General features: G+C 36.6%; 1 protein-coding gene across 2 annotated transcripts; it reads left to right on the plus strand.

Annotated features, from left to right (window-relative positions):
- Positions 1 to 9,311: 9,311 nt before the first annotated feature.
- On the plus strand, positions 9,312 to 26,937 carry NDUFA5 (NADH:ubiquinone oxidoreductase subunit A5). 2 transcript variants are annotated; one of them, XM_050782621.1, is made up of 5 exons: positions 9,312 to 9,338; positions 9,665 to 9,709; positions 16,461 to 16,577; positions 22,286 to 22,351; positions 25,755 to 26,937. In XM_050782621.1, the coding sequence occupies exons 1-5, from the start codon at positions 9,318 to 9,320 to the stop codon at positions 25,854 to 25,856; spliced, it is 351 nt and encodes a 116-aa protein (XP_050638578.1). In that variant the 5' UTR covers positions 9,312 to 9,317; the 3' UTR covers positions 25,857 to 26,937. The 2 variants fall into 2 exon arrangements, with proteins under 2 accessions (XP_050638578.1, XP_050638579.1); XM_050782622.1 differs by lacking the exon at positions 22,286 to 22,351 and having other exon boundaries at positions 9,315 to 9,338.
- The last annotated feature ends 808 nt before the right edge of the window (positions 26,938 to 27,745 follow it).

The raw sequence follows: 27,745 nt of genomic DNA on the forward strand, positions 1-27,745 counted from the left end.
GGTCTCGAACTACTGACCTCAGGAAATTCACCCGCCTTGGCCTCCCAAAGTGCTGGGATTACAGGCTTGAGCCACTGTGCCTGGCCAATTTTTGTATTTTTAGTAGAGATGGGGTTTCACCATGTTGGCCAGGCTAGTTTTGAACTCCTGACCTCAAGTGATCCACCTGTCTTGGCTTCCCAAAGTGCTGGGATTACAGGCATGAGCCACCGCATCCAGTCTGAAGGTAACATTTTGAGGTAATGGGGATTAGGACTTCAATATATAAATTTTTGGGGAAACAATTTGTATTATGCTTCCCCGGAGAAACAGAACAAATAATGATATATAAAAATATATGTTATCTGGTGACCCCTAAAGCAAATTGTGTCTCCCAAAATTTGTGTGTGTACGTGTGCGTGTGCGTGTGTGTGTGTGTGTGTGTGTGTGTGTGTGTATCATAAGCTAAATAGCCAGATAGCTGGTAAAACATTTCTGGGTGTGTCTGTTACCTCTGAGGATGTTTAGAGAAAAGATTAGCATTTGAATTTATAGAATAAGGCAAAGAAGATTACCCTCACCAATGGGGTGGCCATCATCCAATCCCTTGAAGGCTTGAACGAAGAGACAGAAGGGTGAAATCACTCTCCCTCCCTGAGCTGAGACATTTATATTCTTCTGCCCTTGATTATCAGTGCTCTTACTCTTGGACTGTGACCAGGATTGATACCATTGGCTCTCCTGATTTTCAGGCTTTTGGGCTTGGACTGAATTACAACACCAGCTTTCCTAGTTCTTCAGCTTGCAGACAGCAGATTGTGGGACTTTTCAACTTCTGTAATTGTATAAGCCAATTTCTATAATAAATCTCTCTATGTGTGTGTGTATGTTTATATGTACTTGTGTTGTATGCATATATATGTGTGTGTGTGTGTGTCCAGATGCTTCTCAACTTACAATGGGACTATATACCAATAAACCCATCATAAAATTGACAATATCATAAGTCAAAAATCCATTTAATACTCCAATGAATTATCATAAAGTTAAGAAATCGTAAGTCAAACAATCATTAAGTCCACATGTTCCTTAACTTATGGTGTTATGTCCCAATAAACATATCTTAAAGTCAAAAAATCGTAAATCAAAACGTAACTTGGAGATCATCTCTATATGTGTGTGTATGTGTGTGTGTATGTATAAAAATATCCTATATATAGGGATATTTTATATTTATATCCTATATATATGGCCATTTCATATGTGTGTGTGTGTGTGCGTGTGAAATGAAAATAAAATATGAAATCTCTCGTTGGTTCTGTTTCTCTGGGGAACCCTGACTAATACAGGAGATTAGGTCTGAGAGGTGAGGGGCAGGGCCTTGTGACTGCAAGGTGTAAGGACTTTGACTTTTACACCTTGAGTGAAGAAAATTATGGGAGAATTTTGAGCAAAGTACTTTTTAAAAGAATCATTCTAGCTACTGGGTTGAGAATAAAAACAGTAAACTAATAAATTAATAGTAGTCAAGTAGGTGTTGCCATATTATACATAGTGGGTCAGGCATATACATATGAAAACTCATTTAATGTGCTCCAGAGAGGGAGGCAAAATTCAAAGTAGGGAGACCTGTTTTGGGTATTCTTTTCTTGTTGTTGTTTTATTGATTGACAAAAGTTCCTTGCATATTCTAGGCATCACCTATTTTTTGGTGGCTATATGGGTTGCAGATATCTTCTCCCTGTCTGTGTTGTTTTACAATTTAAGTTGTGTCTCTTGTTATTCAGAAGTATAGAATATTAATGTAGTCAAATTCACCAACCTTTTTTTGATAGATTTTATTTCATTTTTCATAAACATTTGTATTGGGTCGTGCTGCTCACAGTCCTGCCACATGCAGACTCCTTCACACTGCCCATGATGTGGCATCTAAACATAAATCTCAATCCTGGTGCTTCCTGTTTAAAACTCTTAGAGAACTGCCTGTGGCTCTGTGACCCTCATCATTTAGCCTCCTGTAGGTCTACTGGCTCTAGGGTACTGTGATAACAGCCATGTATATGTATAAAAGGCATACCTTATTTTATTGTGCTTTGCTATATTGTTTAACTTCACAGATATTTTGCAAATTTGAAGTTTGTGGCAACTCTGTATCAAGCGAGTCTATTAGCACTGTTTTTTCCAATAGCATGTACTCACTTCATGCTTCTGTGTCACATTTTGGTAATTCTTGAAATATTTCAAACTTCTTCCTTATCTATTATTATGATCTGTAATTACTGATCTTTGATGTTAGTGTTGTAAGTGTCTTAAAGTTCAACAAACCACACCCTTACAAGACAGCAAATTTAAAAGTTATATGTGTTCTGGTTGCTCACCAACTGGCTGTTTCCCATCTCTATCCATCTCCTCTAGCCTTCCTATTCCCTGAGGTACAACAATGTTGAAATTAGGCCAATTAATAATGCTGCAATGGTATTTAAGTGTTCATGTGAAAGGAAGAGTCACAAATCTCTCACTTTAAAACAAAAGTTAGAAACGATTAAGCTTAGTGAGGAAGGCATGTTGAAAGCTAAGATGGGCCAAAAACTAGGCCTCTTGCACCAGTTAGCCAAGCTGCGAATACAAATAAAAAGTTCTTGAAGAAAATTAAAAGTGCTACTTCTGTTAACACACGAATGATAAGAAAGCAAAACAGGCCGGGCGCGGTGGCTCACACCTGTAATCTCAGCACTTTCAGAGGCTGAGGTGGGTGGATCACCTGAGGTCAGGAGTTGTAGACCAGCCTGACCAACATGGTGAAACCCTGTCTCTACCAAAAATACAAAAAAATTGGCCAGGAGTGCTGGTGCCTGCCTGTAATCCCAGTTACTCAGGAGGCTGAGGCAGGAGAAGTGCTTGAACACGATATGCAAAGGTGACAGTGAGGCAAGATTGTGCTGCTGCACTCCAGCCTGGGCAACAGAGAGAAAATTCTGTCTCCAAAATAAATAAATAAATAAATAATAAAATTTAAAAAGCAAAAGAAAGAAAAGAAAAAGAAAAACAGCCTTATTGCTGATATGGAGAAAGTTTTAGTGACCTGGATAGACCAGGCCATCCACAACATTCCCTTAAGCCAAAACCTAATCCAGAGCAAGGCCCTGACTCTCTTCGGCACTATGAAGGCTAAGAGAGGGAAGAAAGCTGCAGAAGAAAAGTCTGAAACTCTTAGAGGTTGGTTCATGAGGTTTAAGGAAAGAAGCCATCTCCATAACATAAAAGTGCAAGGTGAAGCAGCAAGTGCTGATGTAGAAGCTGCAGCAAGATCCAGAAGATCTAGCTAAGATCACTAATGGAGATAACCACAGGAAACAACAGATTTTTAAAAATGTGGACGAAACAGCCTTCTATGTGAAAAAGATGCTATCTAAGACTTTCATAGCTAGAGAGGACAAGTCAACACCTGGCTTCAAAGCTTCAAAAGACAGGCTAACTCCCTTGTTAAGGGCTTATGCAGCTATTGAAGCCAATGCTCACTTACCATCCTGAAAATCCTAGGACCCTGAAGAATGATGCTAAATCTAGTCTGCCTGTGTTCTATAAACGAAACAACAAAGGCTGGGCTAAGAAAAAAAAAAAGATTTCTTTCAAAATATTACTGCTCATTGAAAATGTGCCTGGTCACTCAAGATCTCTCCGAGGATGAAGATGTACAAAGAGATTAACATTGTTTTCATGCACAGCACGCTGCAGTCATCATTCTGCAGTCCATGAGTCAAGGAGTAATGTCCACTTTCAAGTCTTATTTTAAAAAAATACATTTTATAAGGCTATAGTTACCATAAATAGTGATTCCTCTGACAGATCTGGGTAACTAAATTGAAAACCTTCTTGAAAGAACTGACCACACTAGATGCTATTAAAAAGATTTGGTGATTCATGTGCCAGGTGCCATGGCTCGCGCCCGTAATCCCAGCACTTTGGGAGGCTGAGGTGGGTGGATCATGAGGTCACGAGTTCAAGACCAGCCTGGCCAAGATGGTGAAATCCCCTCTCTACTAAAAATACAAAAATTAGCTGGGTGCAGTGGCAGGTGCCCGTAATCGCAGCTACTTGGGAGGCTGAGACAGGAGAATTGCTTGAATTGGGGCGGCAGAGGTTGCAGTGAGCCAAGATCGCACCACTGCACTCCAGCTTGGGCAACAGACTGAGACTCCGTCTCAAAAAAAAAAAAAAAAAAAAAAAAAAAATTGGTGATTCGTGCAAGGAGATCAAAATATGAACATTAACAGAGTTTAGAGGAAGTTGATTCTTTGAGGGGTTGAAGACCAGTGGAAAAAGCCATTGCAAATGTGAGGAAAACAGCAAGAGAACCAGAATTAGAAGTAGAGCTTGAAGATGTGACTGAATTGCTGCAATCTCATGATAAAACTTGATCAGATGATGAGTTGCTTCTTGAATGAGAAAAGAAAGTGGTTTCTTGAGATGAAATCTACTCCTGGTGAAGATGCTGTGAACATTGTTTAAATGACAACAGAGGCTTTATAATGTTTTATAAATTTGGTTGATAAAGCAGCGGCAGAATTGAGAGGACTGATTCCGGTACTGAGAGTTCTTCTGTGAGACAAATGCTATCAAACACTGTCTTCTGCTACTGAGAAATCTTTTGTGAAAGAGTCAATTAATGTGGCAAACTTTATTGTTATCTTATTTTAAAAAATTGCCACAACCACCCTAACATCTAGCAACTGTCACCCTGATCAGCCGTCAACACCAAAGCAAGACAAAGATTACAACTTACTGAAGGCTCAGATAATTGTTAGCATTTTAGGAGTATTTTTAAATTATTTACATCATTTAGACAGATTGCACACTGAACAGATGATAGTGTAGTGTAAACATAACTTTTATAGGCACTGGGAAACCAAAAAATTTGTTTGACTCACTTTAGGGTGACACGCATTTTATTGAACTGATCTGGAACCAAACCTGCAATCTCTTTGAGGTATGCCTGCATGCACAGATACATTTTACATACCATTTTAACAGCTGGCTCATTTATGGAGGCCAAGGGTTAAAGGCTCCAGGTTAATCATCCTGTTGTATTTACAGCTTATCACTCTAGGCTTCTCTTCTGGCACTTTTCCTACTCCCAAAGCACAAAACTCCAGGAATATTGAACTATCTTACAAAACATACACCACTGTTTATACCACAGAGTCTAAACTCATTATTTATGTAACTTTAACTCAATCTTGATGAAGTCTAATTTATCTATTTCTTTTTCTTTTGTTGCTTATGTCTTTAGTATTATGTCTAAGAAACCACAGCCTAGCCCAAGATCATAAAGATTTACTCTTCAGTAAATCTTTCTTAGAATTTTTGTTCTAAGAGTTTTATTGTTTTAGCTTTTACATTTAGACTTGTGCTGCATTTTGAGTTACATTTCTTATGGTGTGAGGTAGTGGGCCCAGCTTCATTTTTTGTGTGTGGCTATCCAGTTGTCCCAGCACTAACTGTTGAAAAGACTGCTTCCCACTGAATTATCTTCAGACTTTATTGAAAATCAATTGACCATAAATGTTGAGGTTTATTTTAAGACTCTAAATTTTATTGTATTAAGCTGAATGTCTATCACTATGCCACACTATGTTGATAAACGTAGCTTTGTGGTATGTTTTGAGATAGGGAAGTATGAGTCTTTCAACTTTGTTCTTTTTCAAGTTTGTTTTGGCAATTTTGGATCCCGCACATTTCCATATGAATTTTAAGACCAACTTATAAATTTCTGCAAAAAGGAAGCTGGATTTTGATAGGAATTGTGATGAAATGCTACATCAACTTGAATATTGCCATCTGAGCAATATTGACTTCAAATCAATAAATAAGAAATGTCTATTTATTTAGATCTTTAATATTTCCAACAATATTTAATATCTTTCAGTGTACAAGTGTTACATTTATTTTGTTAGTTTATTTCTTTTTGATGCCATGGTAAATAGAATTGTTTTCTCTATTTTCAGATTATTCATTGCTATAATAGACTAAAACATATTTTTGTATATTGATTGCTATGGACTATGTCCTCCAAATTTCATATATTACAGCTCTAACCCTCAATAAAATGGTATTTGGAGATGGAATCTTTGGGAGATAATTAGGTTTAGATGAGGTCATGATGGTAACAGTGGCCTTATAAAAAGGGACACCAGAGATCTCACACTCCACCCTGACCCAACCCCAAGCACACACAAAAAGAGGTAAATGTGAGTATACCGTGAGAGGGTAACCAGCATAAGTCAAGAGAAAAGGCCTCAGAATGAAATCTGTCTTGCTGGCTTTGATCTTAAACTTATCAGCCTTCAGAACTGTGAGAAATAAATTTCTGTTGTTTAAGCCACCTCTTCCATAGTATTTTTGTTATGGCAGCCTGAGCTGACCCTGATGGATCATGTATAATGTAACCTTGTTGAAGTTGCTTTAATTGTATGTATGTGTGTATTCCTTGATAATCCTACATAAAAGATTATGCAACTGTGAATAGAGATAGTTTTACTTTTTCTTATCTATTCTGGATAACTTTTATTCACTTTATTTTCTTGCCTAATTCCACTGGCTAACATTTCCAATATATTGTTGAACAGAAGTGGTGAGAGTGGAAAAATCTTTGTCTTGTGAATGATCTTAGAAGAAAAGAATTGTCTTTCACTCTTAAGTATGATGTTAGCTGTGGGGTTTTTCTAAGCATCTTTATCAGGTTGAATAATTTCTCTTCTTTTCCCAGCTTGTTTATCACAAAAGCATGTTGAAATTTGTCAAATGCTTTTTCTGCGTCTATTAAAATTATCATATAATTTTTGTCCTGTATTCAATGGTACATTAGATTAATTGATTTGGGGATGTTAAACCAACTTTGTATTCTTGAAATAAATATCATTTATTCATGGTGTATAATATTTTTTTCATACGCTACTGAATTTGGTTTGGTAGTACTTTTCTGAGTATTTTGTGTTTATTAACAAGGGATATTGGCCTGAAGTTTTCTTTTCTTTTTTCTTTCTTTTTTTTTTTTTTTTTTTTTTTTTTGAGACGGAGTCTCACGCTGTTGCCCAGGCTGGAGTGCAGTGGCGCGATCTCGGCTCACTGCAAGCTCCGCCTCCCGGGTTCCCGCCATTCTCCTGCCTCAGCCTCCTGAGTAGCTGGGACTACAGGCGCCCGCCACCGCGCCCGGCTAATTTTTTGTATTTTTAGTAGAGACGGGGTTTCACTGTGGTCTCGATCTCCTGACCTTGTGATCCGCCCGCCTCGGCCTCCCAAAGTGCTGGGATTACAGGCTTGAGCCACCGCGCCCGGCCCTTTTTTTTTTTTTTTTTGAGACAGAGTCTTGCTCTGTCACCCAGGCTGGAGTGCAATGGCCCAATCTCGGCTCACTGCCACTACTGCCTCCTGAGTTTGAGTGATTCTCCTGTCTCAGCCTCCCGAGTAGGTGGGAGTACAGGCATGCATCACCAGGCCTGGCTAATTTTTGTACTTTTAGTAGAGACAGGGTTTTGCCATGTTGACCTGGCTGGTCTCGATCCCTTGACCTCAGGTGATCCTTTCGCCTCAGCTTCCCAAAGTGCTGGGATTACAGGCATGAGCCATGGTGCCTGGCCGAAGTTTTCTTTTCTTGTTGATTTCTTTGGTTGGAATCAGAGTAATACTTGCCTTATAGAAATAGTTGTAAATTGTTTCCTCCTCTTCTATATTTTGGAATAGTTTCTGAAGGGTTATTCTTTAATTGTTCAGTGGAATTTACCAGTGAAGCCATCAGGACCTGTGCTTTTCCTTCTGGATAGGTTTTTTTCTTGCTAATTCAATTTCTTTAATTGTGTTAGATCTAGTCAGATTTTTTTTTAATGTCTTCTTGAGTTGATTTAGTTCGTTTGTGTTTTTCTAGGAATCTGGCCATTTTATCTATCTTTTTTAGCATAGTTGTTCATAGTATTCCTTCTTATTCCTGTTTATTTCAGTAAGGCTGTTAGTGATGGTTCTTTTATTCTTGCTTGAATTGAATCTTCTCTCTTTTTTTTTCTTAGTTTCACTAAAGATTTGCCAATTTTGGTTTCATTGATTTTCTGTATTGATATTCTGTCTCTTTCTTTTCTAATCTTTATCATTTCCTCTCTTCGGTTTGCTTTTGTTTTAGCTTTCTTTTTTTCTAGTCTCATGCCTCTAATGAAAGGCCTCATCTCTTCCAACTCATTCTCTTCAATTGTTGCCAAAATTGTTTGTGTATCTGAAACACAAATTTGATGGTGTCACTTAGAAGCTTAAGTCTTCTCATTGTTCCCATTCCTTACAAAATAAAATTCAAATTTTGTAGAATGGCAAACAACACCTTTCATGATCTTAACCAGTTTACCTTAACAATCAAACCCACCTTTCCAATCACATAAAATCACCTGGAATTTATAGATACATTGTTTAACCTCTTTTCCTTTGTACTTGTGTTTTCTTAATTTGTTCTTTTCACCTACTGACTTTTTAGAAAATACCTTCTTTAACTCCAGTCACCCACACTTTTTATTTATTTCCTTTTCCCTGGTACCATTACACTTTGCACCAACTTCTTTTAGTTACCAAATTATTTATTAATACACGCCTCCTTCATTATTCTTTGAATTCCAGGATGTACAATCCCATATTAGAAATTATATCCCAGTAACTGACACATAGTGAGTGGTCAGTGTTTGTGGAGATAGGAAAAAGTGGTATGGTCTGATATCACTTCAACTGAAAAAAATGAGAAAAAGGATGATGTACTTCAGCCAGTGAAATCGAAAAGAGTGATGGAAAATGACCACACACTCCATATGGCTTTGGTTCGTAAGACACAGATTACTGATATCCTTGTGCGAAGAACTAACTTGCTGCTGAGAGGTCAATTCAGAGGATGCTCAAGCTCCGTTATCACCTTCATTTTACTAAACTGAGAGAGGAAAGTTGAGGAATGCATCAACAGTTAAGCAGAGTGCAGGTTCCTACAGCGACTGGAGTTTTTTGGTAGTTGGGAATGTTTCCCTCAATCTTAGGGCAAGCCGTCAGCAGTGGCAGGAACAGGAGCAGACACACCTGAGAAACCCTTTCTTTCCCCAATCGTATTCTGCCTTAGCTTTAGGCTTGCATGCCCATCACGCACGCGTCAATTTTTCGCTTTTAGGATGGGCGGGGCAGAGTCTTTGCTCCTTTGGAGATCCTGAGGGGGTGGAGCTAAGCTGTTTCCAGGGTGACAGAGTGGCGGCCTCGGTGGTCGATTGAGCAGGTCTGAGAATTGTTCCCAAAGGGCTGTGCGTCATCGACTCGTCGGAGCTGTCATGGCGGGTGTGCTGAAGAAGGTGAGACGAATGGAGGTCACTGTTGGAATTTAGACTGTTGGGGTAGACTCAGTCCGATAGCCCTAATTCCCGCGGGTGTTGACCCTAACTGTCGCGGGTTCGGCGGTGCTTTTCGGGGACTCGTTCTGCATGCCCTACCTGGTAGGGCCGGTTAGTGGTTCCGCTCGGAGAGTCAGAAAAAAAGCTCCAAACAAGCGGGACTGAGAGACCAGTAGCTGGCTTTAGACCAGTTTTAGCCGGGGGATTCGTGGTTTTGTATTTCCTTAGCGTGCTGGACGTATGGAAACCGTAGTAAACAGCATGAATCGTGTTTTGTTTTTGAACAGACCACTGGCCTTGTGGGATTGGCTGTGTGCAGTACTCCACACGAGGTATGTACCTTTTTTTTTTCCTCATTCCTGAATTCCCAAAGAAGACTAAATTCCTGTCACTTTGCTTATTGCAGGGTTAACGGGATACTGATATTTCAAGCCCTTAATTACAACCCGCGTGAGCTCTTGAGTTACGGGCGCTGTCCACCTACTTCGTTGATCCGATGTCGCATTTTTATTTATTTATTTCTGCCATGACCCCTTTATTAAGCCAGTTTTCTTGTTGGCTTTTTCCTTGACATTTTCGTGGCTTCACTTGTACGTGCTTCTGTCAGCGCCATCTCAAATTTATATCTCCATTTTCCATCTTTTCTCCCCGCCTCACCGTTTATGCTTAGGTGAGTTGGATTACATATATTTAAGCTTACTGAAGGTACTGCCCGCTTTTCCTTCTGTAGGTCTTTTCCATTTGTATTCACGAATGTTTTCATCAAAAAAACCCACAAAATTTTTTTATCCTTCTCCCTTCTATAATCGCACCATTTCTCTGCTTCTCTTTACAGATAACTCAAAAGAGTTATCTCTATTTTCTCTAATTTCTTTTTTATTCACCTTGAATGCACTCAGTCACCCTTGGCGTTTTTCAAGTTCCCCAGTTATCTCCGTGCTGCCAAATCCAATGGTCAGCTCATCTTTCTCACCTTCATTGACCTAATAGCAGCGTTTTTTGACACATTTGACACTTTCTCCATTATGCGCTTTCTTTACTGGGCTTCAGGACTCCCCCAGTCTCCTGATGTTTCCCCCCCTACTCTTTGGCTTTCTCTTTTTCTGGTTATTTCTCTTATGCCCACTTTTAAAATTTGACTTACTCAGAATTTAGCTCTTGGACCTTTTCTTTTCCACCTGTACTCAGTCACTGAGAGAGCAAATCCAAATAGAGAACAGTTTTAAATACCACCTCTACACTGGTAACAGATTTCCATGTAAAGCACTGACTTCTTCCTTTATGAAAGTCTTGAATATTTAATTGCTTAGTGGGCATTTCCACTTGTATATGTCAGACAGGCAGCCCAAACTTAACGTGTCCGAAATGGGATTCCTGATATTCTGCCTAAAACCTGCTCTTCTCTCAGGCTTGCTCATCTCAATTAATGGCAGCTCAATTATTTTGACTCAGGTCAGAAACTTGAAATCATCTTTGATTCCTTCCTTTCTCTTACACTCCACATTTGTTATTTCAGTAAATCCTCTAGGTTCCACCTTCAAAATATATCTTGATTTTGACAACATCTCACTACCTCCTCTGCTGCTACCGTCTTCCTCAGTCACCATCATCACTGATGTGGATAATTGCATTCACTTCCTAACTGCCTCTCAATGCTTGTCACAGCCTCCATTTGGTCTTTTTTTCCAGCCAGGCTACTAGAGTTAGTCTGTTAAAATATAAGGTAGGGTCAGATCTCTCCTTTCCTTAAAAGTAGTGGCTTTCCATTTCACTCTAAATAAATAAAGACAAGGTTCTTATTGTGACCCTCCGGTTCACTATTCTACTGTTTTATTTTGTTATCTCTCTACTAGAATGTAGGTTTAAGGAAGGCAGGAATTTTTAATTGTTTCACTGCTAGAACTCTGTCACATAGTATGTGCTCAGTAAATAGTGTTAGTTGAATGAGTGTCTTGCACTTACTATGATTTCATAATAACTTTATTGTCATTGTTGTAAAGAACTGAACTCATGGTTTTTCCCTTCTAAATATATTTGATTTCGTAATAACTTTATTGTCATTGTTGTAAAGAACTGAACTCATGGTTTTTCCCTTCTAAATATATTTCTTCCTCTGTGGGCTGTATTTTTCTTGATAGTTTCATATCTTTCTGCTCCCTAGGCTGGGAATTTGGACATCATAGTTGTTATTTCTTTTGTACTCTCGTATTCATTTCAATGATGATTTTTATTATTATTATTATTTTTGCTGATCCTTTTCTATAACAGCTCTCCAGTCTGACTCCTGTTTACTATTTCTGTTGTTACTACCACAGTTCAGGTCCTTGTTCTTGTTTAGAGAATTGCAACAACCTCCTTACTGGCCTTTCTGCCTTGTTTCTCTTTCAGTCCTTTTAACTCAATACAACAAAGCTAATTTTCCTAATCTAATCATATGACTCTTCTAAATCTTTTAATTGTCCACAGAATAAAGCCCGAATGCTTTAACTTGCAATGCAGAACCGCTTATAATCTGACATTTTCTCCAACTTTATCTCCTATGTATTTACTTATGTGTCCTGTACAGCAATACATTCCAAAATCCCCAGTGGTTGTCTGAAAACCACATATAGTACCAAACTCTATGTATGCTATGTTTTTTCATACCTACCCGTAATAAAATTTAATTTATAAATTAGGCACAATAAGAGATAAGCAGGCTGGACATGCTGGCTCATGCCTGTAATCCCAACACTTTGGGAGGCTGAGCTGGGTGGATTGCTTGAGCCCAGGAGTTTAAGACTAGCCTGAGCAACATGGCAAAACCCCGTCTCTACAAAAAATGCGGAAATTAGTCAGGTGTGGTGGTGTGCACCTATAGTCCCAGCTACTCGGGAGGTAGAGGCAGGAGGATTGCTTGAGCCCCAGAGGTTGAGGCTACAGTGAGCTGTGATGATGCCACTGCACTCCAGCCTGGGTGATGGACTGAGACCCTGTCTAAAAAAAAAAAAAAATAGAGATAACAACTAATAAAATAGAACAATTACAACAATATACTGTAATAAAAGTTATGTGAATGTGGTCTGTTTCTCTCAAAATATCTTATTGTAATGTACTACTCTCTTGTGCTGAAGAAAGGACAGAGTGGGATAGTGTGAGATTTCATCACACTACTTTAAATGGCACGTAGTTTAAAACTTATAAATTGTTTATTTCTGGAATTTTTCATTTAATATTTTCTGACTGAGATTAACTGTTAGTAACTGAAACCTTGGAAAATGAAACCACAGATGGGTAAAGGGGAGCTACTGTATTCTAACCAAGTGCTGTCCAATAAAAATATAATGCGAGCCTTAAATGTAAGCCATGTTTGTATGTAATTTATAATTTTCTAGGACTAATTTTTTAATGAAGAAAAAGGTAAAATTTAATTATTTTATTTACCCTAACACATCTCAAATATTGCCATTTCAGTATATAATAAAAAAATTAACAATATTTTATAGTGTTTTTTTTTTTCATACTAAATTTTCAAAATTCGGTGTGTATTTATACTTATACCACATCTCAGTTTGGACTAGCCACATATCAAGTGCTCAATAGCCATATTTAGCTAGCATCTACTCTTTTGGACAGCACAGTTCAAGAAAAGAGAACTGTATACCACTTCCTTATGTTCGCTGTATTTTCTGCCATTCAGTTCTATGTATTCTCTATGTAATTGCCTTTTCCAATATCTTCAAGTTTCTATGATCTACCATCCATCTGGGTCTATCTTAGATGCTACCTTTTCGAAATATGAACCCTTCTCTGGTCTCAGCTGAAGTGAATTCTTCTGCTATAGAAAAATAATGCTAATACTTAGTGAAACTTAATGTGTACCAGCTACTGTTCTAAGTTATATATACCCTATGAAGCAGTATTATTCCCATCTTACAGATGAGGAAAGGAGGCACAGAGATGGAAATAACTTGTTCAGTGCACCTAAGGAGTGGAGCCAGTGTAAACTCAAGCAGTTAGGTTCTGGTTAGCACACCCTTAACCATTGCTGAGTATTATAATATCTCTTTGATCTATGTATTTCCCCATCCCTGCCAAACACACACTTATTTTTTCTTTTTATCATTTTTATTATTATTCCTCTTCTATATCTTACCCTGTGATATGGTTTAGCTCTGTCCCCATCCAAATTTCATCTTGAATTGTAGCTCCCATAATCCCCATGTGTCGTGGGAGAGGGACCTGGTGGGAGGTAATTGAATCTTGGGGTGGGTTTTTCCCATGCTGTTCTTTTGATAGTGAAGAAGTCTCATGAGATCTGATGGTTTTATAAAGGGCAGTTCTCCTGCACAGGCTCTCTTGCTTCCTGCCATGTAAGACGTGCCTTTGACCCTCTTTCACCTTCTGCCATGATTGTGAGGCTTCTTCAGCCATGTGGAGCTGTGAGTTCATTAAACTTCTTTTCCTTTATAAATCACCCAGTCTTGGGAATGTCTCTATTAGCAGCATGAGAACAGATAAGTACACTCTATAGTACCTTAAACATATTGGAGTGTGATCCGTGTCCAGTCTATCTTTATACGCAAACAGTGTGGTATTGTACATGGGAGTACTGAGTATATTTTGCCATGGGTGGTGATTGTCTGGGGCTGGTGTTGCGTGGTGGTAAAAATAATTTACCAAGACATTTGAGGTAAAGAAAGGCAGATTTATTAGAGAAAGTATGAAAATACATTGCAAGAAAGCTATTGACAAGTCAGCAGAAGAGGAGCTGACTGCAAGTAGCAAAGGCTTGCTGGGGATCTTAAAGGATGGTGCTTGTGCTGTGTGTTGAAGAGAGCTTTGTGCAGTACTGATAACACCTAGGTTGCAGTGAACTATCAGGGGAGGGTCTGGTGATAGCTGGGCACATGAAGATTGTGAGTTATTTGTGCAGGAGGACTATGTGTCCTGGACCATGAAGAAAGGCAGACTTACAGCTTACCTGCTTTTTATTTTTGCTTTACCCTGTTGCCGCACACAATTTTTTTTTTTTTTTTAGTTTAAGTTCTGGGATACACGTGCAGAATGTGCAGGTTTGTTACATAGGTATACACATGCCATGGTGGTTTGCTGCACCCATCAACCCGTCATCTACATTAGGTATTTCTCCTAATGCTATCCCTCCCCTAGCCCCCCACCCACTGACAGGCACTGGTGTGTCATGTTCCCCTCCCTGTGTCCATTTGTTCTCATTGTTCAGCTCTCACTTATGAGTGAGAACATGTGGTGTTTGGTTTTCTGTTCTTGTGTTAGTTTGCTGAGAATGATGGTTTCCAGCTTCATCCATTTCCCTGCAAAGGACATGAACTCATCCTTTTTTATGGCTGCATAGTATTCCATGGTGTATATGTGCCATATTTTCTTTACCCAGTCTATCATTGGGCATTTGGGTTGGTTCCAAGTCTTTGCTATTGTCAATAGTGAGGACTGCACACATTTTTTTTTTTTTTTTTTTAAAGGTTGCTCTTGAGGAGAAGGGTTTATATACTTGTAATTATTGAGATTTGCTCCTGGAGTGATCATGTCTTGTTTGTTTCACCTAATCTGGTTTATGCCTGTGGTTTGGCATAATGATTAATAGGTATCTTTTCACTGTCATAAGTGTCCAAGTTTGGATGATAAATTAAATTTCCATACTATTCATAACATTTTTTTCTTTTCTTCTATATTAATCATCCCATTTTCATCTGCATTTCTCTAGAAACTGATATATTTTTGTCATGAAAGATGAAAATTTTAAACCTGCATTTTAGATCAGATTAAAACTTAATTAAAATGCTGTATTAAAAACTAATATATGCATTATATATTTAAATTGGAGAGGATCAACTTCTTACTAAGTGATTTCTATACTGAAGTTTAAGTTCAGTATGCTTCAATACATGCTATGCATTGACTCAGTTCTCTTGCTGCTTTTTCTGTTGAGCCTTTTATGCAGACTTTATGTCATAACTCATTCATAATCAGAAGCGAGAACACTGAAGTATTATGACTATATTTAGTTAAATTTGATCATACAGATGTAATGCTTATATGTGTTTATTTCTACAGAAATTCAAATAAGAAACATTGAAAAAAAAGAAAAAAGAATTTGCAGGGCTTAGGACTTCACTTTGAAAAATACTGATTCAGGCTAGGTGGGCTCATGCCTTTAATCCCCGCACTTTGGGAGGCTGAGGTGGGCACATCACCTGAGGTCAGGAGTTTGAGACCATCCTGGCCAACATGGCAAAACCCTGTCTCTCCTAAAAATACAAAAAGTAGTCAGGCGTCGTGGCAGGCACCTGTAATCCAGCTACTTGGGAGGCAGAGGCAGGAGAATCACTTGCCCCAGGAGGTGGAGGTTGTAGTGAGCCGAGATCACGCCATTGTACTCCAGCCTGGTCTGTAAGAGCAAAACTCTGTCTCGGGGGGGAAAAAAAAAAGGAAAGAAAGAAAACTACTGATTTAGTAAATGACTTGATTTCCAAAAAGGTCATTAGCAATAAGTTAGTTTTGTTTCTGATTAGCCTGGTCAACATGGCAGAACCCCAACTCTACTAAAAATACAAAAATTAGCCAAGTGTGGTGGCGGCCACCTGTAATCCCAGCTACTTTGGATGCAGAGGCAGGAGAATTGCTTGAACCCGGGAAATGGAGGTTGCAATGAGCCGACATCATGCCATTGTACAACGAGTGAAACTTCATCTCAAAAAAAAAAGAAAGAAAGGAAGGAAGAAAAATACAGATTTGGTAAATGATTTGATTTCCAAAAAGGTCATTAGTTAGTTTTGTTTCTACTTGTTATCATACCTTTCACTTATCTAGAACTTGTCATACATAGAAAATACAGAATGTTCCCACATTTATATACAGGTTTTTCCTAGGTTGTAAAGGGTGTAGATAGGGCACAGACATAAAGAAGTCACAGCAAAGAAGAATTAAAAAAAAAAAAAAACAGATGTGAGTTTTGTTTGTTTTGTCTATGAGACTTTTTAAAGTCTTACAAAGACTTTTTAAAGACTTACAAAAGTCTTTGGTAATATTTTAACCTATGGAAATTTGTATGGTTTGTCTTTTCAGAGGCTAAGTATATTGTACACAAAGATTCTTGATGTTCTTGTGGAAATCCCTAAAAATGCAGCATATAGAAAGTACACAGAACAGATTACAAATGAGAAGCTGGCTATGGTTAAAGCGGTAAGTAGCTAAATCAGTTTTGTTTTCTTGGATTTGTGGTATCATTTAACCGAAAAGTTTAGTTCCTTATTTTTTATATATCCTACACATTTTTCTTCTATTCTCCTTCCTTCAGTGCTCTTTTCCCATTCCTCCCTTTTATTCGGCAAACTCTTGTTTATTGAGTGTTTTCTATATGCAGGGCTCTGTTATATACTGGAGTTTGAGAGTAGGATCAGATCCTTCCTTGAAGTAACATTGTAGCTGTTCCTTTTACCTCTCTTCCCTATTTAGTCCTTTATTGATCTTTTGCTTTTTGTCTATGGATATATCAGTCTTGATCTCGTTTTTCTAATCTTAGAGAACAATAAAAGAAAAACAAAAAAAGGGCATTTTTTTTTTTTCCAAAGAAACCTATCAAAAAGACTAGACTGCTATTAGCAGTTAAAGTATACAAGAGGATGTGAACAGGTTATATGCAAATACTATGCCATTTTATATAAGGGACTTGAGCATCCTTGTATTTTGGCATCTATAGGAATCCTGGAACCAATCTTTCATGGATACTTATTAACTGCTATTAAATAGCAGTTAATAAAAGTCTAGACTGCTGATTCATACCAAACTGTATTGCACTATTGTTAAATTTTCACACTAGCAATCATTAAATGGACTCTATGTAATTATCTAAAATAGTGCTTAAAAACTCTGAAGGAAATTAATATACATGCATAAGTGATCCTAGGCACACATATTTCTTCTTATTAGATTACCAGACTATATAGTTCAAAGAGAATTCCTATCTTTTGTTAGGTATGCAACAAAACATGTGGTTTGTTTTATATTGTTTTTTGTATTGTATTATATGATGGGTCTCACTCTGTTACCCAGTCTAGAGTGCAGTGGCACGATCACAGCTCAGTATAGCCTTGACCTGCCAGTCTCAAGCAATCCTCCTACCTCAGCCTCCCAAGTAGCTGGGACCACAGGCATTCACCATCATGCCCAGCTAATTTTTAAAATTTTTTGTAGAGGTGGAGTTTCACTGTGTTGCCCTAGCTGATGTCAAACTCTTTGGAAGGTCAAGTGACCTTCCTGCCTTGACCTTCCAAAGTGCTGGGATCATAGGTATGAGCCACCTGCACCCGGTGCCTCTCCCATTTTATCATCATCTTTCAAATAGCCTCAAATATTTTTAGCTTGTTCCTATCTTAAAATAAAAAAAAACCTATATGCTTATATTTTTCTTTACTTATTGCCCTATTTTTCTGTTTTCTCCCATAGCCAGTTTCAACCAAAGAAGGGTTTACTCTCATACTTCTTTACTTACTGGTTCTAAAATCCTTTTCTCTGCTATTTAAACCGCTTTATAACTAATTGATCTGTTTGTACTTCCATTATACTTCATTACATGCTCTACCATATAGCCAATAATAGAGTGATTTTTTTTTCAATATGTAAATCTTGTGATGGTACAGTTGTCCCTTGGTATCCATGAAAGATTGGTTCCAGGATTCCCATGGATGCCAAAATTCAAGGATGCTCAAGTCCCTTATATAAAATGGCATAGTATTTGCATATAACCTGTTCACATCCTCTTGTATACTTTACGTCATCTCTAGTTTACTTATAATACCTACTACAATGTAATGCTATGTAAATAGTTATACTGTATTTTAAAAATTGCTGTATTGTTATTTTTATTGTGTTTCTTTTTTTTTTAATGTTTTCCATCTGTGGTTGGTTGAATCCATTCTCAGTTGAATCCACAGATATGGATCCTGAGGGCCAACTGTACTGTCTTGCTTAACATCTTACTGTGGTTTTCTGTTCAGTGTTTCTCAAAGGCTGAGTTTAAGGATATATGTTGAACTGGTTGTATGAAACTTACTTAGCTACCTTTATCTGCATGATTTTGATGTATGGCCATGTTTGGGAACCATTGGCCTAACAGGGTAAAGTCCTTAACATGGTATAGAAGACCTTCTAAGTTCTGGCTCTTGGTTATTTTCTCAATCATATGCTGTTGCTTCTTGTTTTATACTCTATTCTTAAGCAATACCAAACTGCTGGCAGTTCTGTGGATTCCTTGCATTTTTATTTTTGTGTTCATTTATATTTTCTCATTTCCTGGAATGCCTTTACCTTGTCTGATAGTTCTTACTTTTTCTTTATAAATCATCACTTCTTCTGTGAAACCTTTTCTTACTTTCTTAAGTAGAGTTTGACAACTTCGTTACCTCCTTTCCGTTTTACTGGTCATAACTGTATTATGTCTCCACCAGCCATAAGCTACTTGTTAATGATATTGGATTCAACTTTGTATCCTTAGACTCTAGCATAGTACCTGAAACACAAGGTTCCTTAGAAATGTTTCTTTATCCAAAAGGCTAGATATAACCCCAAACACTTAACAGTTGTATCTCTGATTCCTGTTTTTGGTAAAATTGTCACAGATTTTTAATCCTGCATAGAGCCACACACAAAATCTTCAGTGAATATTGCCATGATTATACAATATCTATTTACTAAGCCTAAAGTAGAAATAAAAGTAACTTTTTTCTTTTTTCAGATTATTACTAGGGAGATAGTAATATTTTGGTGAAAAGCATTGGTTTGTGTCCCTGTCCAAGATTTTCATCTTAGTTCTAATACTTATTTGTGGAGTGACTTGGCATATTGCTAATGTTCTCTGTCTCAATTTCATCATTTATAACTTGGGTATAATAATACCCACCTTGAACACTTTTTGTTAGAACTGAATGAGGTAATGTATGTAAAAGCTTAACATAGTCCCAAGTATATAGTGAGCATTCAGTACATGGTACCTTATCAAGTTTAATGGTATTATGCCATTGGTGACTAAAAATCACATTATTCACTATCAGTAAGACAAATTTTGAATTGTTCACCTAACACTGGCTTTTTCTGAACTGAAAGTGTTGTTGAACATTCCTTGCCTTCTTTACCTTCACTCTCCCGAGTCTCTTAAAACAGTGACCAGCTTCCCTGTTTTGGTTTTGATTTTTGGTCTCATATATGAGTTAATTCCCTGTAAATAATCTGTCTCAAACATGCTCATTACTTTTTCCCCCTTTTCCCCCCTTTTCCACTGTTTTTTTTGTATTCACTTCTTTCACCAAGAAACATTTATTGAATGACTGCTACATGCCATGTGTGGTTCTAGCATGGAAACTTGTGCTTAGTTGGCACAAAACAGATTAAAAATCCTTGCCTTCTTGGAGATTACGTGTTAGTGATGGGAGACCAAAAGAAAAAAAAAGTAAAAAGTGAGTAAAGAAGTACATAGTGTGTTAGAAAATAGTAAGTACAGTGAAGGAAAATAAAACAAGGAAAATGTGTACCATTGTGGGGATGGGGGATGTTACACTGTGTATTACTTTACTATGGCTGCTGTAATATTCCCACAAACTTTGTGGCTTAAAACAATATAAGTTTATTTTATTAGATTTCTGGAGGCAAGAAGTTGGAAATCAACATCAGGGACCCAAATCAAGGTGGTGGTGTCAGGGCTGTGCTTGCTTTGGAGAATATGGGGTAGAATCTGTTCTTGCCTCTTTCAGCTTCTGGTGCTTTTGGCATTCATTGGCTTGTGGTCTCATCACTGCAGTTTCTGCCTTTGTGGTTACATTACCTTTTCCTTTTCTGTGTGTAATATCCCTCCCTCTCTCTTATAAGGACACTTATAATTGCAGTTAGGGACTATATGGATAATTCAGGAAAATCTCCCTATGTCAGCATCCTTAACTTGATCATATATGTGAAGTCTTTGCTGTATAAAGTAACAGTCACAGTTTCTAGAAGTTTTTTTTTTTTTTTTTTTTTTTTTTTTTTTGAGATGGAGTCTCGCTGTGTCTCCCAGGCTGGAGTGCAGTGGCATGATCTGGGCTCACTGCAAGCTCCGCCTCCCGGGTTCATGCCATTCTCCCGCCTCAGCCTCCCAAGTAGCTGGGACTACAGGCGCCCGCCACCACGCCCAGCTAGTTTTTTGTATTTTTAGTAGAGACGGGGTTTCACCATGTTAGCCAGGATAGTCTCGATCTCCTAACCTCGTGATCCACCCGCCTCGGCCTCCCAAAGTGCTGGGATTACAGGCTAGAGCCACCGCGCCCGGCTCTAGAAGTTAATACATGTATATCTTTTGTGGTGTTACTCAGCCTGTCACAATGTAAATTATCAGTAGTTATCAATAAGAAGGTGTTATTTGAGCAAAGATTTGAAAGGTGGTGAAGGAACAAGTGATGCAGATACCCTGGGCCATCCAGCAGATACTCTGAGGCAGTAACACATCAAGTCTTGTGTTGAAAAACAAAATGTCTTATTTTGTCCCTCTTTATTCCATTTATTGGCCAGAAAAACACCCTGAAATGACAAAGCCTTATTTACGTATGTGGGTATATTTACAGATTTCTGGCTCAAAAAGCTCAGTTTACTAGAAAATAACTAAATGTCGTTGAATGTTCGAGGTACTATATTAACATTTTGTTTTTAAAAACTTTTATTCAAGAATTATATACATTACAAATATGTAGAAAAAAAGGACTTTTCCAGAATAACCAAACCCTTGCCTCTTCCCCTTCAATTTACTACTTGTAAAGCTAATCTCTATTTGGACTTCTTTTTGCCTGTTTTTGAATTTTATATAAGTGAAATCATTAGCATGTACTGTCTTGTACGTACTATACTCTGGCTTTTGCTTAATACTGTGGTTAAGAGAATCATCTATATTATTGCATACAGTTTATTCATTTTCATTGCTGTGAAGTATTATATCCAAATATTATAATTAATTGATCCATTCTATTACAGATGGTCATTTGGGTTATTTCTAGTTTGGGGCTGTAATTTGTGCTGCTGTGAATATTCTCAAACATGTTTTTTAAAAAATATATTATGCGGCCAGGCAGGGTGGCTCACGCCTGTAATCCCAGCACCTTGGGAGGCTGAGGTGGGTGGATCACGAGGTCAGGAGATCAAGACCATCCTGGCTAACACAGTGAAACCTCATCTCTACTAAAAATGGAAAAAAATTAGCTGAGCGTGGTGGCGGGCGCCTGTAGTCCCAGCTACTTGGGAGGCTGAGGCAGGAGAATGGCTTGAATCTGGGAGGCAGAGCTTGCAGTGAGCAGAGATTGTGCCACAGCACTCCAGCCTGGACAGAGCGAGACTCATCTCAAAAAAAAAAAAAATTAAATAAAAATAAAATTAAAAAATAAAAATAAAACATATATACACACACACACATATACACATATGTGTATATGTGTATATATATATGCATATACAGACACATATGTGTGTGTGTATATATATTACGCATTTCTGTTTGGCGTTATGCCTAGGAGTGTAATTTCTGGGTCATAGGGTAGCATTTATTTTTAATTCTAACGCTCTCAGAGGAAATATAGGAAATACTAAGAAAGCAAAGTCATATTTTAAAATCTGTTTTAGGAAGACAGAATTTGACATTGTATTTCTGTCCCTTGATCAGCTTGTCAATAAACATTTAGCACTTTTCAATATTAAGACAGAAAAGCAATAAAATAGCAGAGGTGAAATGAATTTTCACCAAATATTTAGTAAAAAGAGTATGATGCATGAAAAGTTGTATTTTTAAGTGTTTTTATATAGGAATTTTAAAATACGGGATATTGAAACTTTCAGAGAGTATGCTTCTTTAATTTTTTTTTTTCTCCCTGAAATTATAGGAACCAGATGTTAAAAAATTAGAAGACCAACTTCAAGGTGGTCAATTAGAAGAGGTGATTCTTCAGGTAAAGAAAAAGTTGACTATTTAGGTGTTTGGTTTCATAGAGACACACAACTGACATTCCAGAATGAAAGGAAAACTAAATTTCCTTATTTATATCAACTCATCAAATATGTAAGACTAATCACATATAGAAGATGTGGTGCTTCTCATGTATATGTTGATTATAGTATTTATTGTTGATTATAGCATGAATTTGTGAGACTTCTGTTAGAAGCCTGAGTTTGACACTCTTTTAATTTAATCAGCATGTTCTCCTTGGCCTAACCTTAGTTTAAATTGGTAACGCAATATTACTGTTGTTTTAATAGTTGTATCTTATTTTAAGAGTGTGGCATATTTTTAGTAGGGAAAAATACAGACATTTTGAATTATAAAATTAAAATATACTTTTGTTTTTATTTTTGGTTCTTGAGCATTTGAGCAAGTTAAAAAACAATTGCATAGTATATTTGAGAGCTTAATTCTGCATTACTTCCCAAATACTAACCCTGACATATAATATTGAGTAGTAAAATGTAAGCATGATTAGGAAGAGATTGAGATTAGAAAAGTTATTAACATTATTAATTACATTTAGACTATTTTAAATCTTATTCTATTGGGAAATTTTCTTCTCCTCTCACTATACCTGCTACTTAGACAAGAGAATAAACACTACAGTTTAGTTTTGTTTAATCTGAATTTTAATTCTTTTCCTTTGGTCATAGGTAGGTTATAGAAATAGATAGGTTACTGATGTAAATAGGGTGGAAATATACTATTTTGAATATTCCATAGTTAGTTTTTTAAAGCATCTATGGGAAAAGAATGATGTCTCTTTTTTTTTTTTTTTTTTTTTTTTTTTTTTTTTAAGTTTTGCGTCTTTTTTCTCCAGTTGCTAGTAAGGTTAAGCTTTAAAAATATGTTCTTAGATTTTATAAATTATATCATTAATATTTTTACTCTGTCATTTAGTCTTTGTGTCATTTATCCATATGAGTGTCTTTTTATAATAAAATATATTAACCTTAAACTTTTGTGACATTGTCTGCACGTACTTTTTTTAGCCTGCTTATGCCTCTCAAATGGGTTTTTTTCCCTCACATGTATAGGTTTTCAATTTTTTTGTTTGTTTGTTTGAGACGGAGTTTTGCTCTTGTTGCCCAGTCTGAAGTGCAGTGGCACGATCTTGGCTCACCGCAACCTCTGCTTCCTGAGTTTAAGCAATTCTCCTGCCTCAGCCTCCTGAGTGGCTGGGATTACAGGCATGTGCCACCATGCCCAGCTAATTTTGTATTTTTAGTAGAGACGGGGTTTCTCCATGTTGGTCAGGCTGGTCTCGAACTCCCGACCTCAGGTGATCTGCCCGCCTTGGCCTCCCAAAGTGCTGGGATTATAGACGTGGCCACCTTTCCCAGCTCAGATTTTTTTTATTTGGTGAAATTTTGTTGTTCCACACCCCTGCAACCCCCATATTATAGGTTTAGAATGTCTTTGTCTTATAAGCATCTGATAAATACTCAATGCTGTTTTATTTTATTTTTATTTTCTTGTATCTTTTTTCAAATGTAACCCTTTCTAATGTTTTCTTACTGTTGATTGAAGGACAGATAAAAGGAAATATTGGGTACTATTGGAGATTAGGGAGGTATATCACCAACAGACATGATATACCAAATCAAAAGAATTGTTAGATGGCCCTGGAAAAAGAGGAGTATAGCATTCAGACAGCTTTCTGTGAATGTAGACTTTCAGTTATTCAAAGGCCTATTTTCCTGGCCTTTATATTCGTCAGGTAGGCTATGGTACTAGATACAGTGTTATAGGAACTTGCCGCAAACCTTATACTGTTGTCCTATACCTATTTCTCTTTTCTGTACCACCTGATTTCACTTTGATCATGACTTTATCTAGTTGAGATATTAATTTTTCATGGAATTGAGTTTAAGGCATATTAAGTATTTTTAAGTCAGCGGTGCAGTTCCCCATGTTTTCATGGTCAGTATTAAGGGTAATTTAGTTTTAGTAATTTTTTTTTAACTCAGTATATGTAGTATATTATTTAAACATATCATAAAAATATTGAGATATTTTACATTCTTTTTTATATGAAGTCATCAAACTCTGGTATGCATTTTACTCTTTGCAGCACATCTGAATTTGGCCTAGCTGCATTTCAAATCCCCAATAGCTATGTATGGGTAGTGACTAACATATTAGACAGTCTCATTTCTAGATGGGTGGTATGACAGTGTGTCAGAAGCCAGAGAAGAAGGAGGAAATAGGCATCAGGGGCCAGGTGCAGCTGGATTCAGGTTCCTGAGATAGGGCTGATTCTCGAGGATGAATGAGGGCTGGGTGCCCTCCTCATGCCCTATATATAATGCCTGGGGGAGATTGAGAAAGCACTGGATGTTCAAGAGACTCAGGGCAACCTTAGGAAATATTTCATCAGTATTTAAATTATTTTCTCCTTTTGGCATTAGTAATACCTCTACCCCTGATTTCCATTCATCTGCTCTTTAACTCATTGTTTTTTACAGTTGCTTGTAAACATAGATTGACTTTTGGGACCGCTGGCACAAATGGGGTATTATCTTTTAACTGTATAATAATAATTACCTTTAATATAATCCAAGCACTTATTCTGTGTTTGAATTTCTTTTGTAACATCCTGACAGGTGTTTAATAATATTCATCTTGCAGGTTGGCTGGAGTTGTCATAAATATTTTTTTGTTGTAGAAAAAATATGAAATTAAAAGCTACCTAAAATGCATTTGTTAAATATAAGTTGTGTTTGAAAGGAAAAATTAAATGAAACATAATTAAGGAATTTATTCAGTTAGTAAATATTTTTTATACACTTATTGTGTTCTACATTCCACAGATCACTGTTTTATAAATTCTGGGTCTCAAGTGACTATGGGTGATGGAATCAGTTAGATAGTGATTAGCATTAAAAAAACACAATAGAAAAAAGAACGTATCACTGCTAGTAAAGATAATGATTTAAAAATTTTAGTTATATGTTTATATTGTGGAACCTACAATAAAACATATTTTCTTACTTTGGGCCATGGTAAAATAAAGTTTGAAAGTCACTGACATAGATGTAAAGACATACTTCTGATTCTCAAAAAACTTGTGAAATATTATTAAGATAAAAAACCTCACCAACTAAACTTTTAAACATTGTAGCCAATTTCAATCAAATAGAAGACATCAAAAGATATTCTTTCTTCTGATTGTGTAGCTGTGAGAATTAAGGTAATTTAATTACTTAATATTCAACATTTGATGGTAGAATAGATTATGAGATATTAAATGAAAGTAGTATCCAGTAGTTAAATATCAGTTGTTAGTTCTCATAAATATCTGTTGAAGAGTAAAATCCAATGATCTTTTAAAAAATTTGTATTCACAGGCTGAACATGAACTAAGTCTGGCAAGAAAAATGAGGGACTGGAAACCATGGGAGCCATTAGTGGAAGAGCCTCCTGCCGATCAGTGGAAATGGCCAATATAATTATTAAGTGACTTTGATGTGTTGATGGGAAACTGATGTAATTAAATATACTGTTATATTAAGAGTGTTTTCATCTTACTGACATTTTATAATCAAGAAAAGTGATATAGAAAATATCTAGGAGACTGTTAAAATTGGTGATTATGGTAATACGGTCATGTGAATCCATTTTTGATTTATAAAGTATTCACACAAATTATTTCAAAGATGATATTTCTATGAACAGAGAGGTCATGGGAAGATTTGAAAATTATTAAAGAAGAATTCCTACAGATCTTCAATGCAGAGACTATAATTAAAAAGTAAAGTTTCTTCAGTAGTCTGTTCAATACGTCATTTAATTTTTTTAAGTTATCCTGAAGAAGAAAAGGTCCTTAATATAGTCTAAACAAATTTATAGATCACTGTTTGAAGTAAATAATACGAGTGAGTATTTTCAAATGTGATAAAATGGCACAAGTGACTGGTGATAAAATTTGAAATTATGGTTAACCTCCTTAGCTGTGATCTTATGTATGTAAAATAAAACTTAAATATATAATTATATGTTGGATTACAAAATCCATAATGTCATTTTATTTTAGTCATTATTTTTTGAATTATATCATTTACTCTGTTTTCTTATAGTCTTTATTATATTTTGTTGTTACTATGTTATATTTGAAAACCATCAAATTCAAATACATTGTACAGTTGAAGAAATTGACTTAGTACTTAAAAGAAAGATTTCCCATTTCATAGAGGTTATTGGAGAAACTTTTCCTTTTGTTGCATTTGTGGAAGTTAGTTTTCTGGCCCGTGGCCTTTAATTTTCTTAATCAACCTAATTACATCAGGATAGAGGTAGAGTTTCTGTAAAAGAAGAGACATTAAGAGTTCCTGAAATTTGTATCTGGCATACGGATAGGCTTATATTCAAAACATCTTAGTCATGTGACTAAATTCAAAGTGGAATCACTAAATAGTTTGCAGTACGTTTCTAATATAACTGTAGGTGGGTATCAAAACAAGACAAATGCTGTTCAGGGAAAGAAGTTGGCAAGCTTAAGGTTAAAAATAAAATTACATGTGTTTTCGCCTTTTCTTCCTAGCTCCCTGTCATTTCTAAATACTTGGTTAAATTTAACTTGGTATCTCTTTCCTTCATAGATAATATTATACTCTTGTGGGGTTTTGTGTATACGTGTGTGTGTGCGCGCACACACGTGCACATTTGCTCAGAATGAGAAAAAAATGGTATTTTTCCTTCTTTCCAGTATATTTCTCCCCTCATAGAGCTGTAACATGAATACTAAATAAATATTAAATAAGATGGATTCTTAGAGGTTAGAGTGCAAGAAGTCTCCTTCTTGTGGGGAAGTGTTAGAGGGGGAGTTAGAAGGTTTCTCATTCTCATGATTCTAGTATTGTTAATGAGTACATTGAGGCAAGTTTGGCCTGTTCTTAGAATGGCCTATTTCTAATGCTGTAAAAGAAGTAGAATATGATTTATAACAACATTTTCAGTTCTAAACATTTCTTGAATATATAATATATTTATTAAAACATGATCCTAAAAATGTGTTTGCCTGGGTACTTTCAAGGTAATTTTCTAGCCAACCATTTTTTTTTTCAGGTCCTTTGGAACAAAGATGGCTTGTTGTGTTTTTGTCATACTTTCAGTCCTATTTCTGCCATGATTCTTGGGCATCTTTTATGTCACCAACAGTGTTACTGAACTTTTTTGCTAAAAGGGGACCTTCCTGGTGTTTGCATTAGAAATGCTAATTGTAGAATAATAGTCATTGTAAAAATAATATTATAACAATAATAGCTAATGTTTATTGAGACTTTAATATGAATGTCAGACACTATCATAAGTACCTGACTAATTTCACTCATTAACCTGC

This window comes from Macaca thibetana, chromosome 3 (genome assembly GCF_024542745.1).
Source record: "Macaca thibetana thibetana isolate TM-01 chromosome 3, ASM2454274v1, whole genome shotgun sequence".
Taxonomy (NCBI): domain Eukaryota; kingdom Metazoa; phylum Chordata; class Mammalia; order Primates; family Cercopithecidae; genus Macaca; species Macaca thibetana.